The sequence below is a fragment of the Rattus norvegicus genome, chromosome 9 (genome assembly GCF_036323735.1).
Source record: "Rattus norvegicus strain BN/NHsdMcwi chromosome 9, GRCr8, whole genome shotgun sequence".
Lineage (NCBI taxonomy): Eukaryota > Metazoa > Chordata > Mammalia > Rodentia > Muridae > Rattus > Rattus norvegicus.
In genome coordinates, this window is record NC_086027.1 from 74,223,003 (window position 1) to 74,235,852 (window position 12,850).

The 12,850-nt window shown below is 40.7% G+C and overlaps 1 protein-coding gene across 1 annotated transcript in view; it reads left to right on the forward strand.

Annotated features, from left to right (window-relative positions):
* Pth2r (parathyroid hormone 2 receptor) overlaps window positions 1-12,850 on the forward strand; it is a 104,542-nt gene that overhangs the window by 23,218 nt on the left and 68,474 nt on the right. Inside the window, exons 3-4 of the mRNA NM_031089.3 lie at window positions 4,480-4,590; window positions 4,705-4,820. Of these exons, the coding sequence (NP_112351.2) occupies window positions 4,480-4,590; window positions 4,705-4,820 (227 nt within the window). The remainder of the gene's footprint in view (window positions 1-4,479; window positions 4,591-4,704; window positions 4,821-12,850) is intronic.

The following is a 12,850-nucleotide window of genomic DNA, read 5'->3' on the forward strand; positions in this document are numbered from 1 at the left end:
AAAAATTTGGGACTGGCAATATGCCTCATAGCTTAAGAGCTGTTTTTGCAGAGGACTCAAGCCCTAAGGCCTACATAATGACTGACAAGCATCCATAACTCTAGTTCAATTCTTAGTGCCCACATAATGGCTCACAACCATCTATAATTCTAGTGCCAGGGGGTCTGAGCCTCTTCTTACCTCCTTATGTACTGCACATATGTGGCTTACATTCATGTGCCCCAACAGACAGACAGACACTAAATGTTTAAAAAGTTTATAGTAAGAACATAAAAATTCAAATGTTTGTGAAAGGTAAGTGAACTGTAAATACAAATGCCTAGTCCTAAAGTTACTGGAGATTTAAGAACACAAAACAAAGGTTTTATGACCTCTGGTCCTTCTTCTAAGTATGATCTTATTTTGTTATGAGTAACTCAAGAGCTAAAAGGAGAAAAGCTGGATTTTCTGAATTTTAGACCATTCTGTGTAAATATCATGACTGAACAAGCTTCAGCAATAATTAGCTTTGCTTGGGATATAGAAGGGAGTGAGACTTATAATAAATGGTGTTAATTTATAAAAATGAGAATGATGAGGGATTAGTAATTAGTGTTGTGTCAGATAATCCAAGTATTTCTCACAGGATGACCAAGGAGAAGACATTAATTAAGGGATCCACATTGGATGCTTGAGGCGGAGGCTTCCCTAGTCTTTCCAACCTTTTGTGAATATTTATTCTTCTTCTCGTCAAGGAGCCACCAGAGACATTTACATGTTCTGTAAAAAATCTTGTTTTAAGGGCTGTTGGTTTTCTGAATTTGGGGGAGAGATCTGAGGCTGTGTTCATTCATCTATGGGGTAGCCTTTTGTAGAAACCAGAAAAATTTCTTAAGACCTAAGAAAATTCCTTTTCATGGCTGTTCTAATACTGAACAATTGTACAATATACTGACCCATAGATTTGACACTTATATGAAGACTTTAGTTCATCATGTAACTGACTTCAAAACAGCACATGATATTGCAGCGTGCATTTTTCCAGACAGGAAAATAAGACCATGCTTCCAGGTCCAGTTTGTGTTGGCCGTGAAGTGTATATTAGGTACATATTGATTGGACAGAGTAGTGTTAACCTTCTGAAACAGTAACATACAACCAGGTGAAATAAGCTTATACAGAAAAAAGGATTATTTTGCCTCACAGTCATAGTTTTATTCTATGACTGCTTGCCTCATTGCTTTGGGCCCATGGCAGGAAAACAGAGCAGAAACACATTATAAACCAATACTACTCAACTCCTAGAAAGAGGAATGAAGGAACCCTGGTCATGTCATCCCTTCCAGGGCATGTTCCCAATCCCCAGAAGATGCACTGCTGGGCCTCCCCCTTTGAAGTTCCCACTGCTTCTCAATCACATAGCTATGACTAAGTTCTTGCAGCTTTGTCAGGCATTTAAGATCCAAACTTTGGCAATGGCCCAGCTTTGCAAAGACACATGCCTTACTAACAACAAAACAAATGGGCGGGCAGTCATGGAATTCTATCATAGTGTAAAAGAAACTGATGGGAGATTGAGTAGTTAGTCACTGTGACCAACAAGAAAAATCAAAGGGCCATTACCACATCCAGCAACAGCAACAGCGTAAGAACCACATCATCATCATCATAATCACCACCACCACCATCATCACCATCATCAACATCATCACCACCACCACCACTATCACCATCATCAACATCACCACCACCACCACCACCACCACCACCACCACCACCACCACCACCACCACCACCATCACCACCATCACCACCACCACCACCACCACCACCACCACCACCATCACCACCACCATCACCATCATCACCATCATCATTAGCAGCAGCAAGAGCAGATGCCATAGGAAGAGAGGCAGGAGCAAGAGGCACTGGGATGAATTCCCGGGTTGCCTGTGGTGTGTGAAGTCAGGCTGTGATTGTGTGAGGGGAGTGAGGTTGCTTCCACTATTCTTCTGTGAGAATAGTGTGGGTGAATGAAGACATTTTCTTTTCTTATCCCTTCAACAAGACACAAAGCAGATAGAATGTTTTTATATGACAAGTAGACCCTGAGAAATTATTCCAGGCTGCTGCTGAATTATTATCGGGGATGTCGGTGTTTGCATGAAGCTCTGTTGGGCTGACCTTCAAACCAAACAACTGGATATGAGGAGTGTTAACTAATACATGTGATAGCAGAATAACAGAGTCCCTAACTAAAGATCTCCACTGCTAGCCCCTGGTGGTATGGCCATGTATGCTATGCTACATAACCAAAGGGACATTGTAGATGGAATTAAGCCTATGTACATTAAAATGTGGAAGTTATTCTGGATTATCTAGGTTGGCACAATATAATCATCTGGTCCTTGCAGAATCAAGGCCAAATCAGTTGAGTTGTAAGTAAAGGAGAACTGAGAGAGATTCAAGATGCAAGAAGGATCCAGTCTACACTGTTGACTGTAAAGAGGAAGGAAGGAGGTCAGGAGACGATGTCACCTGCTTTCTGAGCCTGGGCAAGTCCACTGCTAACAGTCAGAAAGACATCATTTTTCCAGTGGAGGAACTGAATGCTGCCCACTATTGAAACGAGCAAACAAATATGCCTACCTTCTGAGTCTCCAGGAGAGAGCACAGGCTGTCAGCTCTTGGTTTTGCCCTTGTGAGTTCATAAGCAAAGGCTGTACTGAGCTGGGGTTCAGACCTTGTTTAAAACTGTGAAATTTGTCATGGAAAATGAATGCGGCACTCACAGCAAGTGTCTCTGTTGGGGATGTGGGGGTGTGAGCTAGCTGACAAGCTTTCTTCTTGGTAGTTCAGTATATGACCAAAGGAAAGAAGCCCCGAAGAGCACAGCATTGATGGCAAGCATTGGTTAAACCCCACTCAGTGTCAGGGGTTGTGCCAGGAACATGCGCTAGACGAAACAGACAAAAGAGCTCCACCCTCAGGTTTCTTCAACTCTGTGACTTAAGAAAATGATAGAAGAAAAAAAGAGACCCATATAACATTGGGAGGTGTTGAGAACTGTGGAAGAATGACAGCAGGAGATGGGGTGCAATTTTAAATTGTGAATGTTTACTCAGAAGTTAACATTTAAAAAAGAGTCTGGAGGAGGTAAGGGAAGGAATATTGAGGTAAAGAGGAGGAACAATGTTGAAACCCTAGAAGAGTAGGCTGAGCTGAACCTGGACATGTCAATGACACATCCTGGGGAAGGAAGATCCTTAGTGTCTTCCGACACAGCCAGGAAGTAGACTGTGGCTCAGTGAACTACGGGCGGGGGTTGGGGGGGGGTTGGAGGTCAATGTGATAAGAGTAAATGTGAGTGCATTATTAGTACCAAGAGTTTGAATCAGGTATCATAGAACACTCAAACATGTAACAGGGAACAGGAAGTAGATTTACCTGCTAAGCAGGCAGAAAACACAAGAGAAGCTAAGAATTCATTATGAGCCTGTGGCTTGAGGCTTGTGCTTAGGAACACTCTGGGGTGTATAGACTCTCTACTGCAGACTTAACATTTTCCAGACAGTTGAATCACCCTAGAAAGCTTCCTACCCTGAAACACAACATATTGCAGGACCTTCCTGTGTCGGAGAGGGAGCCGAACACTGGCTAGTCTTTTGAAGTCAGTCTTCAGCTGTATCCTAACCTGCTGAATTCCCACACTTTACACAGCTAATCATAAGACTCACAAAGATGGTGGTGGGGATGACTGTAGAAATTTTTCCTCCAGGAGGCCAGTTGTCTTCCAGAGAGGGTTAGGGGTGGAGAGAGAAAGAAGAGGAAGAGGAGGAGGAGTGGAAGAGATGGAGATAGAGAAGGAAGAGGAGGGACAGAAGGAGGAGGTGGAGGATGTGAAGACGAAGGAGGAGGAGCAGGAGGAGGAGGGAGTGGGGAGAGGGAATATGCAGTGAGACTGGTTTGCTGAATACTCATCCAGTAACTCTAGGGGTGTGGAGTACTTGGGAGGTTGTAAGAATGATGGGATTGTATTCATCTTGAGAAGTGTAGATCTATGACAGTTGTGCGTGAGGTGAGCACAAGACTAACATTGGTATAAGCCTACACCTTGAATCACTTTTATGTACCACGATCTTCAACAGCAATTAAAAAAAAATCTCAGGTAAAATTGTACCTACTACCTGGACAGTTGGAAGAAATATGCCACAGCTCTTCACAATGTTTCTTGAACATTAATTGCCATTGCTTCTGTACTGAGTATACTGGAATGATTTAGATACTTTAATTTAGCAGATCAAAGACTCCTGCTAAAGTGCCTGAGAGGAGACCAAGCAGGTGATTTGGGGGGACACTTGCATCTCATCTTCTTCTTTAGTTTCTAAACTTGCTGGTTTGTTTTACATTTTACCCCAGGGACTGAGCTGAAGTTTTCTGTGTTGAAAATATTTGTTCAATGTTGTTTTCTTGTCTTTCTTTATTTCCTTTTCTCATCAGAGGGCAATTGCTTCCCAGAATGGGATGGACTCATTTGTTGGCCTAGAGGAACGGCGGGGAAAACGTCAGCTATGCCCTGTCCTTCATATGTTTATGATTTCAATCACAAAGGTATTGCACGTTTCTGGGCTGATTGATTGTGACCGGACATTTACTCTTGTCTTTGCTGTTTAATAACAGACATGTGGGGAACCTGCAATCTCAGTGTCTTTCTTGTCTTTCCAGGAGTTGCTTTCCGGCACTGCACTCCCAATGGAACGTGGGATTTTATTCATGGCTCAAATAAAACCTGGGCTAACTATTCAGACTGCTTTCTGCAGCCTGATATCAACATAGGAAAGGTAATAATGTTTCTATGTTTGTGAATTCCCAAGGAGAGCAGAACAATTTTTTAACACAATTTTTGCTTGTCAACCATTATATACAAAATCCTTTTTATTTAATGATGGGAAGATTATGAGAGTTAGAATCTCTGTTAGAGTCCTTTCAGATGTACTTGAACCTTTCTGCTGTTTCCCTTATGTTTGAGTTCTCTCTCTCTCTCTCTCTCTCTCTCTCTCTCTCTCTCTCTCTCTCACACACACACACACACACACACACACACACACACACTGTTTATTATGTTACCTTGTTATATTATATTACCTTGTTATATTATATTACCTTGTTATATTATATTATTCTATATCATGTTATAGTGTATAATATACAAATAGGTAGTGAGCAACATGATTCATTCTTAATTAACTATGACTGGCCAATCCCACCTCACTATATTCTGAAAGATCTTTTGATTTTAGTGAAGTGTGTTCCATCTCAGCAGACTGTGGTTGATGGTTTCATTTTAAGTGACAAATCAGAGTTGTGCAGTTATACTGAGCAAGGGTCAGCATTATAGGTCTTCTAGTACAATACTGTCCTATCACAGATGTGAGTCAACTGTGAGTCAGTGGAACAGTGTGGGCCCGGGGGACAATTTGCTGATGACAGGGTAGAAGGGCTAAACTATAGTGTCTTAGTTTCCTATTAGAGTAGTTTAGGGCAACAACCATCCATTAATGGGAAAACATTATATTTGGTAGTTTAAAAGTCTCAAATAAATTCCATTCACTTACAGCTGATGAGCAAAAGTGTGTGGTGACACATGCCTATGAAGCTGGGAATGACTGTTGTAAGCTGCTGTCTGTACGAGAGCTTTTATGAGGACCACAGACCAGGCCGTCATGTAGAAGCTCTGTGAGGAGAAAGCACTGTAGAGGGAAGTGTTTGAGGTGAAGGACTCTGTGCAAATAGAGCTTCCTTTCTTCTCTCCTATGAGAGTCACCACCCCACCCTTTAGTTTTGTACTTCTAGGTTGAAGCTTAACCCATGCTGACACTGAGGTGATTAATATGAGATACTACAAAAATCATTTCAGTCCTTGACAGGGGAAATAAGTCCAATCACTGATAACTAAAGGTAAAACCACCAATCAGATAACTGATGGTGCTTTTAAAATGCCGATAAAATGACTTGAGTGAGAAAGAAAATCAAAGATGTCATACTGACAAGTCCTGTGCCTGTGCTCATCTTCTCCTGTGGATGAAGCAATGACAAAGGCCTATCTCTCACAGTTCTTACATGGCCATCCATCAACATGACTTTATTTGCGCAGAGCTTCAATCTTTCAATCATTCCTTGTGAACAGTTCTTACGTGGCTGTTCATTGATGTGGCTTTATTTACACAGAGCTCTAATCTTTCAACCATTCCTTGTGATTACAGTGCTTTTGAAGAAGTATAATAGTGAAGGGTGTTTAAGGAAAATAGATAAATACTATTTTCCTCCATTTTCATGTGTGTGTGCATGTGTTTATGTGTGTGTGTGAGGGGTGTACACATGCTTGTGCGTGCCTGTGTGTACTTGTGTGCCTATGCATGTGGAGTTCTGAGGTAAGTTTTGAGGTACATCCCTAGTCATTCACCCACTTTCTTCATTGAGTCTCGCTCTCGCAGTCAAACCTAATGCTCACTCACCCAGGGCTTTTAGGGATCCAAACTCTGGTTCTTAACACTTGTCCAATAAATGCTTCAAACACGGAACCATTCTACAGTCTACAGATGTATTTTCTACTTCACATGAAAATTACTTGAGTTTATTAGGAGGTAAAGAATATTGTGAGCATTAAATAGTTATGTTTATTTAATAAAAAATGCAGAGGATTTGGCTAGGAAGAAGGCTCAGTGCTAAAGGACTTGGTTCATGATGACATACTTTGGGTCTCCAGCACTCTGGCTGGGGAAGGCAGGATGTGTCATAACTCAAGTGCTGTGGATTGGAGACAAATGGATCCTTGGTGCTCGTTGGCCAAACCACTGTAGCTAAAATGTTGAGCTCTAGGTTCAGATTATATCAAAAAATTACATATATGAAATTAGGCAGAGCTTGGGGAATCTTGTGGAAGAGAAGGAGGAAGGATTGAAGGAGCCAGAGAAGTCAGGGACACCCCAAGAAAACCTACAGAATCAACTAACCTGGGCCCAGAGTGGCTCACTGAGACTGAACCACAAACAGAGCATTCATGGGACAGACCTAGGCTCCTTACACATATTTAACAGATGTGTAACTTGGTCTTCATAGGGGACCCATAAACAGGGACTGTTTTGACTCTGAGTCTGCCTTTGGGTCCCATTACCCTAACTGGGCTGCCTTGTCTAGTCTTAACAGAAGATGATGCACTTCTATTGTAACCTGATATGCCAAGGAGGGTTGATATCCCTGGGAGGCCTCCCTGTCTAGGAGGAGAAAAGGAGGGAGGATGGAAGAGAGGAGGAGAGAGGGAGGGACTGGGATTGGGATGTAAAGTAAAGTAATTATTAATGAAATACTTACTAAAGAACAAATTTAATTAACAAAAGAATAATTAAACTTAATTGTTTGAAAAAAAGAATTCAAGAAGACTCCAGACACCAACCTCTGACATCCATGAACGCATGCAGGGGTTAGCTATTCCTGTTAGAGCCTGGTGTATTAACAGGAGCTTTCTGTAGAAAGCATCATGTAAGCTATCTTGTCTAATAGCTATATCCAACTTAGAATGCAATTAGCAATTTATATTAAACATCTCAAAGGGCCGTCATGAATGCAGCTTTCCTGTTATTATAGAAGGTGTAGTCTCACAGCAGAGTTCCTGGTCTCCTTGCTCTTAAAGTCTTTCTGCCCCCTCTTCCATGTTTTCTGAGCTTTAGTGCTCGAGTTGTGTTGTAGATGTTTTTACGCGGGAACAACATGGTCGAGTAAACAGAGCTGGAACAATTCCAACACCAGCTGACATGTCAGTGTCGATGAGGGAAATCTCCTAGGACTGCACTCTTAGATAAAGAGTGGCAGAGATTGATAACTTCTGAGCGAGGGAGGAGTAATCTTCCTCAGGGATGACTGACAATCTGATACCAGCCCTAGATGGTTAGCCCTAGAAACATACGCGCAGGCAACAACACTGAATGAAGCCAGCAGGTTGTACATATATGCTTATTCATTTGTATGTATAGTAGCAACAGTGGTTAAAGAAGAAGGAGCCATGAATTTTAAGGGGAAGTGGAAGGAATGTGAGGCAAGAGAAGGGGGTAAAAGATGTAACGATATTTTAATTAAAATTTAAAAAGTAGAAACAAAATCTCAAAGGGTCATACTCTTAGATGTCATAAACTAACTTCTGAGATTGATGATAAAGAGTTGAGTAGGGAAGTTGGTTTGAAAAAAAAAACAACTTCATCAAAGAGTTAGTTGTTATACTGTTTATTATGAATAACTTAAGTTGTACTCCAGATCAGCAGTTTGTAGAACCCTCAAGAGACTGGAGGCCCCAGGAAGTTTAGAGGTCTGGTGAGGTGGCTGGGGTGGAGACATCCTTGTGGAGACTGGGGGGTTAGGGTGGGAGAGGGGAGGAGGTATGGGATGTGGAACAGTACGGGCGCGGGGTGTGAACAGGGAGGGAAATAAAATCTGGAGTGTAAAAATAAATAAATAAATAAATAAATAAATAAATAAATAAATAAATAAATAACTTTTAAAAATTAAAAGAAAAAAATGAAAAGAAAAGGAAGAGGCCCCTGGGGCCATTTATCTGTGGGTCACAGTAAAGAAAGCAGGAAAGGATAAAATCATTCAAAACAACTTTTAACAGACAAGAACCGGTGTAAAGGCTTAGAATTCCAAGGACTAAGCCCTTGGGGCCTTTACCATGTGGAGCACTGAAACTTGCCAAAGGCTGGGGCAGTGACAGATGTGATGAAAAGTCTCTCCAGATACACACAGGACTGACACAGATGAAAGGTTTAAGTTCTCTAAAGTCATGGGGACAGAGCACAGAAAGTGAGAGGGTCCCTTGGGGCACATGAAACTCTCATTAGGTATATGATGATGACTGTGTAGCAGGTAGGACGCAGGAAGAAATACTCAGGCCACACATACAGGGCTTCTTGAGCACAAGACTGAAGCCTGACAAAGGAGCTGAGAAAGGTTTTCATATGAAACAAGACAATGGCTGGCTAATGAGTGTCTCAGAGCAGCAGGTGGACAAAAGTCCCAGATGCAGAGAGAATATGAGGCTGATCTCTGATGTCTTCCACTTATTTTAACTCTGGACATTCTAGCAGAGCAAGAAAGGACGAGATAATAAAAGGCATACACATCGGAAAAGAAGTATCTTTGCTTGTAATTGCAGATGATATAATCTGATAGAAAAATCTCAGAGTCCAAAGAAAAAAACTACTAGAGCTAGTGAATGAATCCAGTAATGTTTCAGGCAAAAAACAAAAACAAAACAACAACCCCCCCCAAGACCCTCAACAAAACAAAACAAAACAAAACAAACGAACAACCCAAAATGCTTTATACTGAGGGCTTACCTACATTGATAAATTACCCAAAAAGAACAATAACAAAATCTTATTTCCATTCACCATCTGACATGAAATAGAGATAAGTTACTCAGGGGAGTTTAAGAACTGTACATTGAAACTCTAAAATGCTCATGGAAGAAATTGAAGGTACAAATAGGTAGAAAGGTAGCCAGTAGTCATGTATTAAATGAATTAATATTATTAAAATGTCCATAATAACCAAATTGATTTACAGATTTAATCAGTTCCTATGAAATTTTTAGTGACTTATCTTTTTACTCTGTAAATGGATGAAGCTATTTTAAAATTTATATAACCTAACGAAGTACCCCAGATAGCCAGACTATTTTGCCTGATAACAAAGCTAAAATATTTACATTTTCTAACTTTAAAATGCATAAAAAAAACTTAGTGACCAGGGCTAAATGATATTGGCATGAAAACAGACATACAGACCTATGGACTAGAATAGAGACATTAGAAGTTAATTTGCATATTCTTGGCCAATTAAGTTTTGAGAAAGGTGCTCAAAAACACATAATGAAGAACAGACAGTCTTTTCAGTAAATGTTGTGGGGGATGTTACATACCACCATGCTGAAGAATACAAGGGCTATTATCTTGTATACAAAAAGAAAGTCAGGCGAGCTGACTGTGTAACGCCTGAAAGTGTGAACCTAGTAGACTAGCAAAAAGGGAGCAACTTCATCAGACTTATAGGGAAAACGAGTTTTTAAATGGAGCTTCCAAAACCATAGACAATAGCAATACACACAAAAGAGATCCACATAACCAGGGGAATAATTAACAGAACAACAAGACAACCTACAGAGTGGAGAGCACGCGTGAGAACCATAAGGGAATCTGTCCATCCAGACATGGCATGGCAGACTACTATTCCCAGCATTTGGGAAGAAGGGATAGCAGGATTATGAGTTCAAAGCCAGCATGGCCTATGTAGTGAGGACCTCCCCTGCCAAGGGCAGATCAAAATACATAGGGAACAAGGACAAGTCAATGTAAGAAATAAGCAATTATTTTGCAGGCTAATGTGGTGAATCGACATTTCTCAGAGGGCAAGAAGCCAATGTAAAATGTAGTGATTTATTATCAGTAAATGTAAATTAAAACTACAATGGCAGATATTTTGTATTTGTTAGAACAATTATTACCCAAAAGACAGAAGCTTAAGAAAGGGGACCCAGGTGTACTGTTCATTGGTAGGAGTGTAGATTAATATAGCCATTATAAAAACAAGCATGGCAGTTCCTTAAAAAAATTAAAAAAAAATCAAATGTTACGTTTTCCAGAAGTCCCACTATGGGTACATACCCAATCATATACTGGAGGGACACTTCTCACTCATGTTCCTTCTAGCCTTAGCTATCTGATTGTCAAGCTACAGAACATCTTCAGAGTAGCCAGGAAGCAAAAGCTGTCAGAGCAGGCATGAAAAATACCCATACTCCAAGCTGGACTTAAAAAAATACCATTCTCATACACCGTACAATAGATTTTCTATAGGCTGTCTTTCAGACAATGGGATTATATTGACATTATAGACTACTCATTAACTCAAAAGTCAAAGCTTTGACAGCACACACCAAAGTGTCATCAAGATAGAATAGAAATTAGTCTAAAAAATAACTCTCCTTAATTTCCTTGACTGAAATCCTAGATATGTTTTTGATTCTAAAATGATTAATAATTAAATCAGTAAGTTCATGAACAGCTATCAAATAGTTGAAAGTTGCATGACTCACAGCAAAGTTCAAACTGAATGAATAAAAGTGCGAAGTATATGAAAAGCCAAATGTGAATTTAGAAAGTTTTAATATTGATGGCCTACTTAGGAAACAAGATTATTGAAAATTTGAGGTTTTTCCCATGCAGGAGTACAGTTTCTACATTCAGTTGATAATGTTATATCTAAAACAAACATTAAAAATACTATGCGAAATAATAAAATACATGGGCCCTGGACCAGTCCATGTATGCTTTTTGGTTGGTGGCTTAGCCTCTGAGAGCTTTGAGGGGATCTGGTTAGTTGATATTGTTGTTCTTTCTACGGGGTTGCAAACCTCTTCGGCTCCTTCAGTCCTTTCTCAGACACTTCCATTGGGGTCCCCAGCCTCAGTCCAATGATTGGATGTAAATAGCTGTCTCAGTCAGCTGCTGGTAGAGCCTCTCAGAAGACAGCCATGCTAGGCTCCTGTCTACAAACACAACATGGCATCAGTAAAAGTGTCAGGCCTTGATGCCTGTGCATGGGATGGATCTTGAGTTGGATCACTCTTTGGATAGACTATCTTTCAGTCTCTGCTCCGTTTTTGTTCCTGTATTTCCTTTAGATAGGAACAATTCTGGGTCAAGAATTTTGAAGATGGGTGGGTGGCCCTACACCTTGAATGAGGGCCATGACTATCTACTGGAGGTGGTTTCTTCAGGTTCTGTCTTCCCACTGTTGGACATTTTGACTAAGGTCAACCTCAATGGATCCTGGGAGCTTCTCACATTCCTGGTGTCTGGGACTCTAGAGGTTTTCCCCACCCTCACTCCCCACTACTGCATATTTCTATTTATTCTCTTGACCCTCTGGGCTTTTCTCCCGTCTTCCTCCCCATACCTGATCCTTTCCCCTCTTACCTCCCCCTCCCCTCTCCCACCTAGGTCCTTCCCTCTCAGTGCCTCTCATGATTATTTTGTTTCCCTTTCTAAGTAGGATTGAAGTATACACACTTGGACCTTCCTTCTTGTTAAGCTGATAGTCTATGAGTTATATCATAGGTAGTCTGAACATTTTTGCTAATATCCATTTATCAGTGAGTACATACCATGTATGTCCTTTTGAGTCTGGGTTACATCACTAAGGATGATATTTTCTAGTACCATCCACTTGCCTGCAGAATTCATCATGTCCTCATTTTACTAACGGAGTAGTAGTCTGTTGTGTAAATGAACCACATTTTCTGTATTCATTCTTCAGTTGAGGGACATCTGGGTTGTTTCCAGTTTCGGATATTATTAAGGCTGCTATGAACATAGTGGAGCACATGTCCTTATGATATAATGGAGCATCTTTTGAGTATATGCCCAGGAGTGGTATAGCTGGGTCTTTAGGTACAACTACTTCCAATTTTGCCAGACTGATTTCCAGAGAGGTTGTACCAGTTTGCAATTCCACCAGCAATGTGGAATTCCTTTTTCTCCACATCCTCACCAGCATGTGCTGTCACTTGAGTTTTTGATCTTAGCTATTCTGATTGGTGTAAGGTGGAATCTCAGGGTTGTTTGCATTTTCCTGATGATGAAAGACATAGAACTTTTTTTTTTACGTGCTTCTCGGCCATTCGAGACTCCTCTGTTGAGAATTCTGTTTAGCTATGTACTCCATTTTAAAATTGGGTTATTTTGTTTTCTGGAGTCTAACTTTTGACTTCTTTGTATATTTTGGATATTAGACCTCTATCAGATGTAGGGGTAGTGAA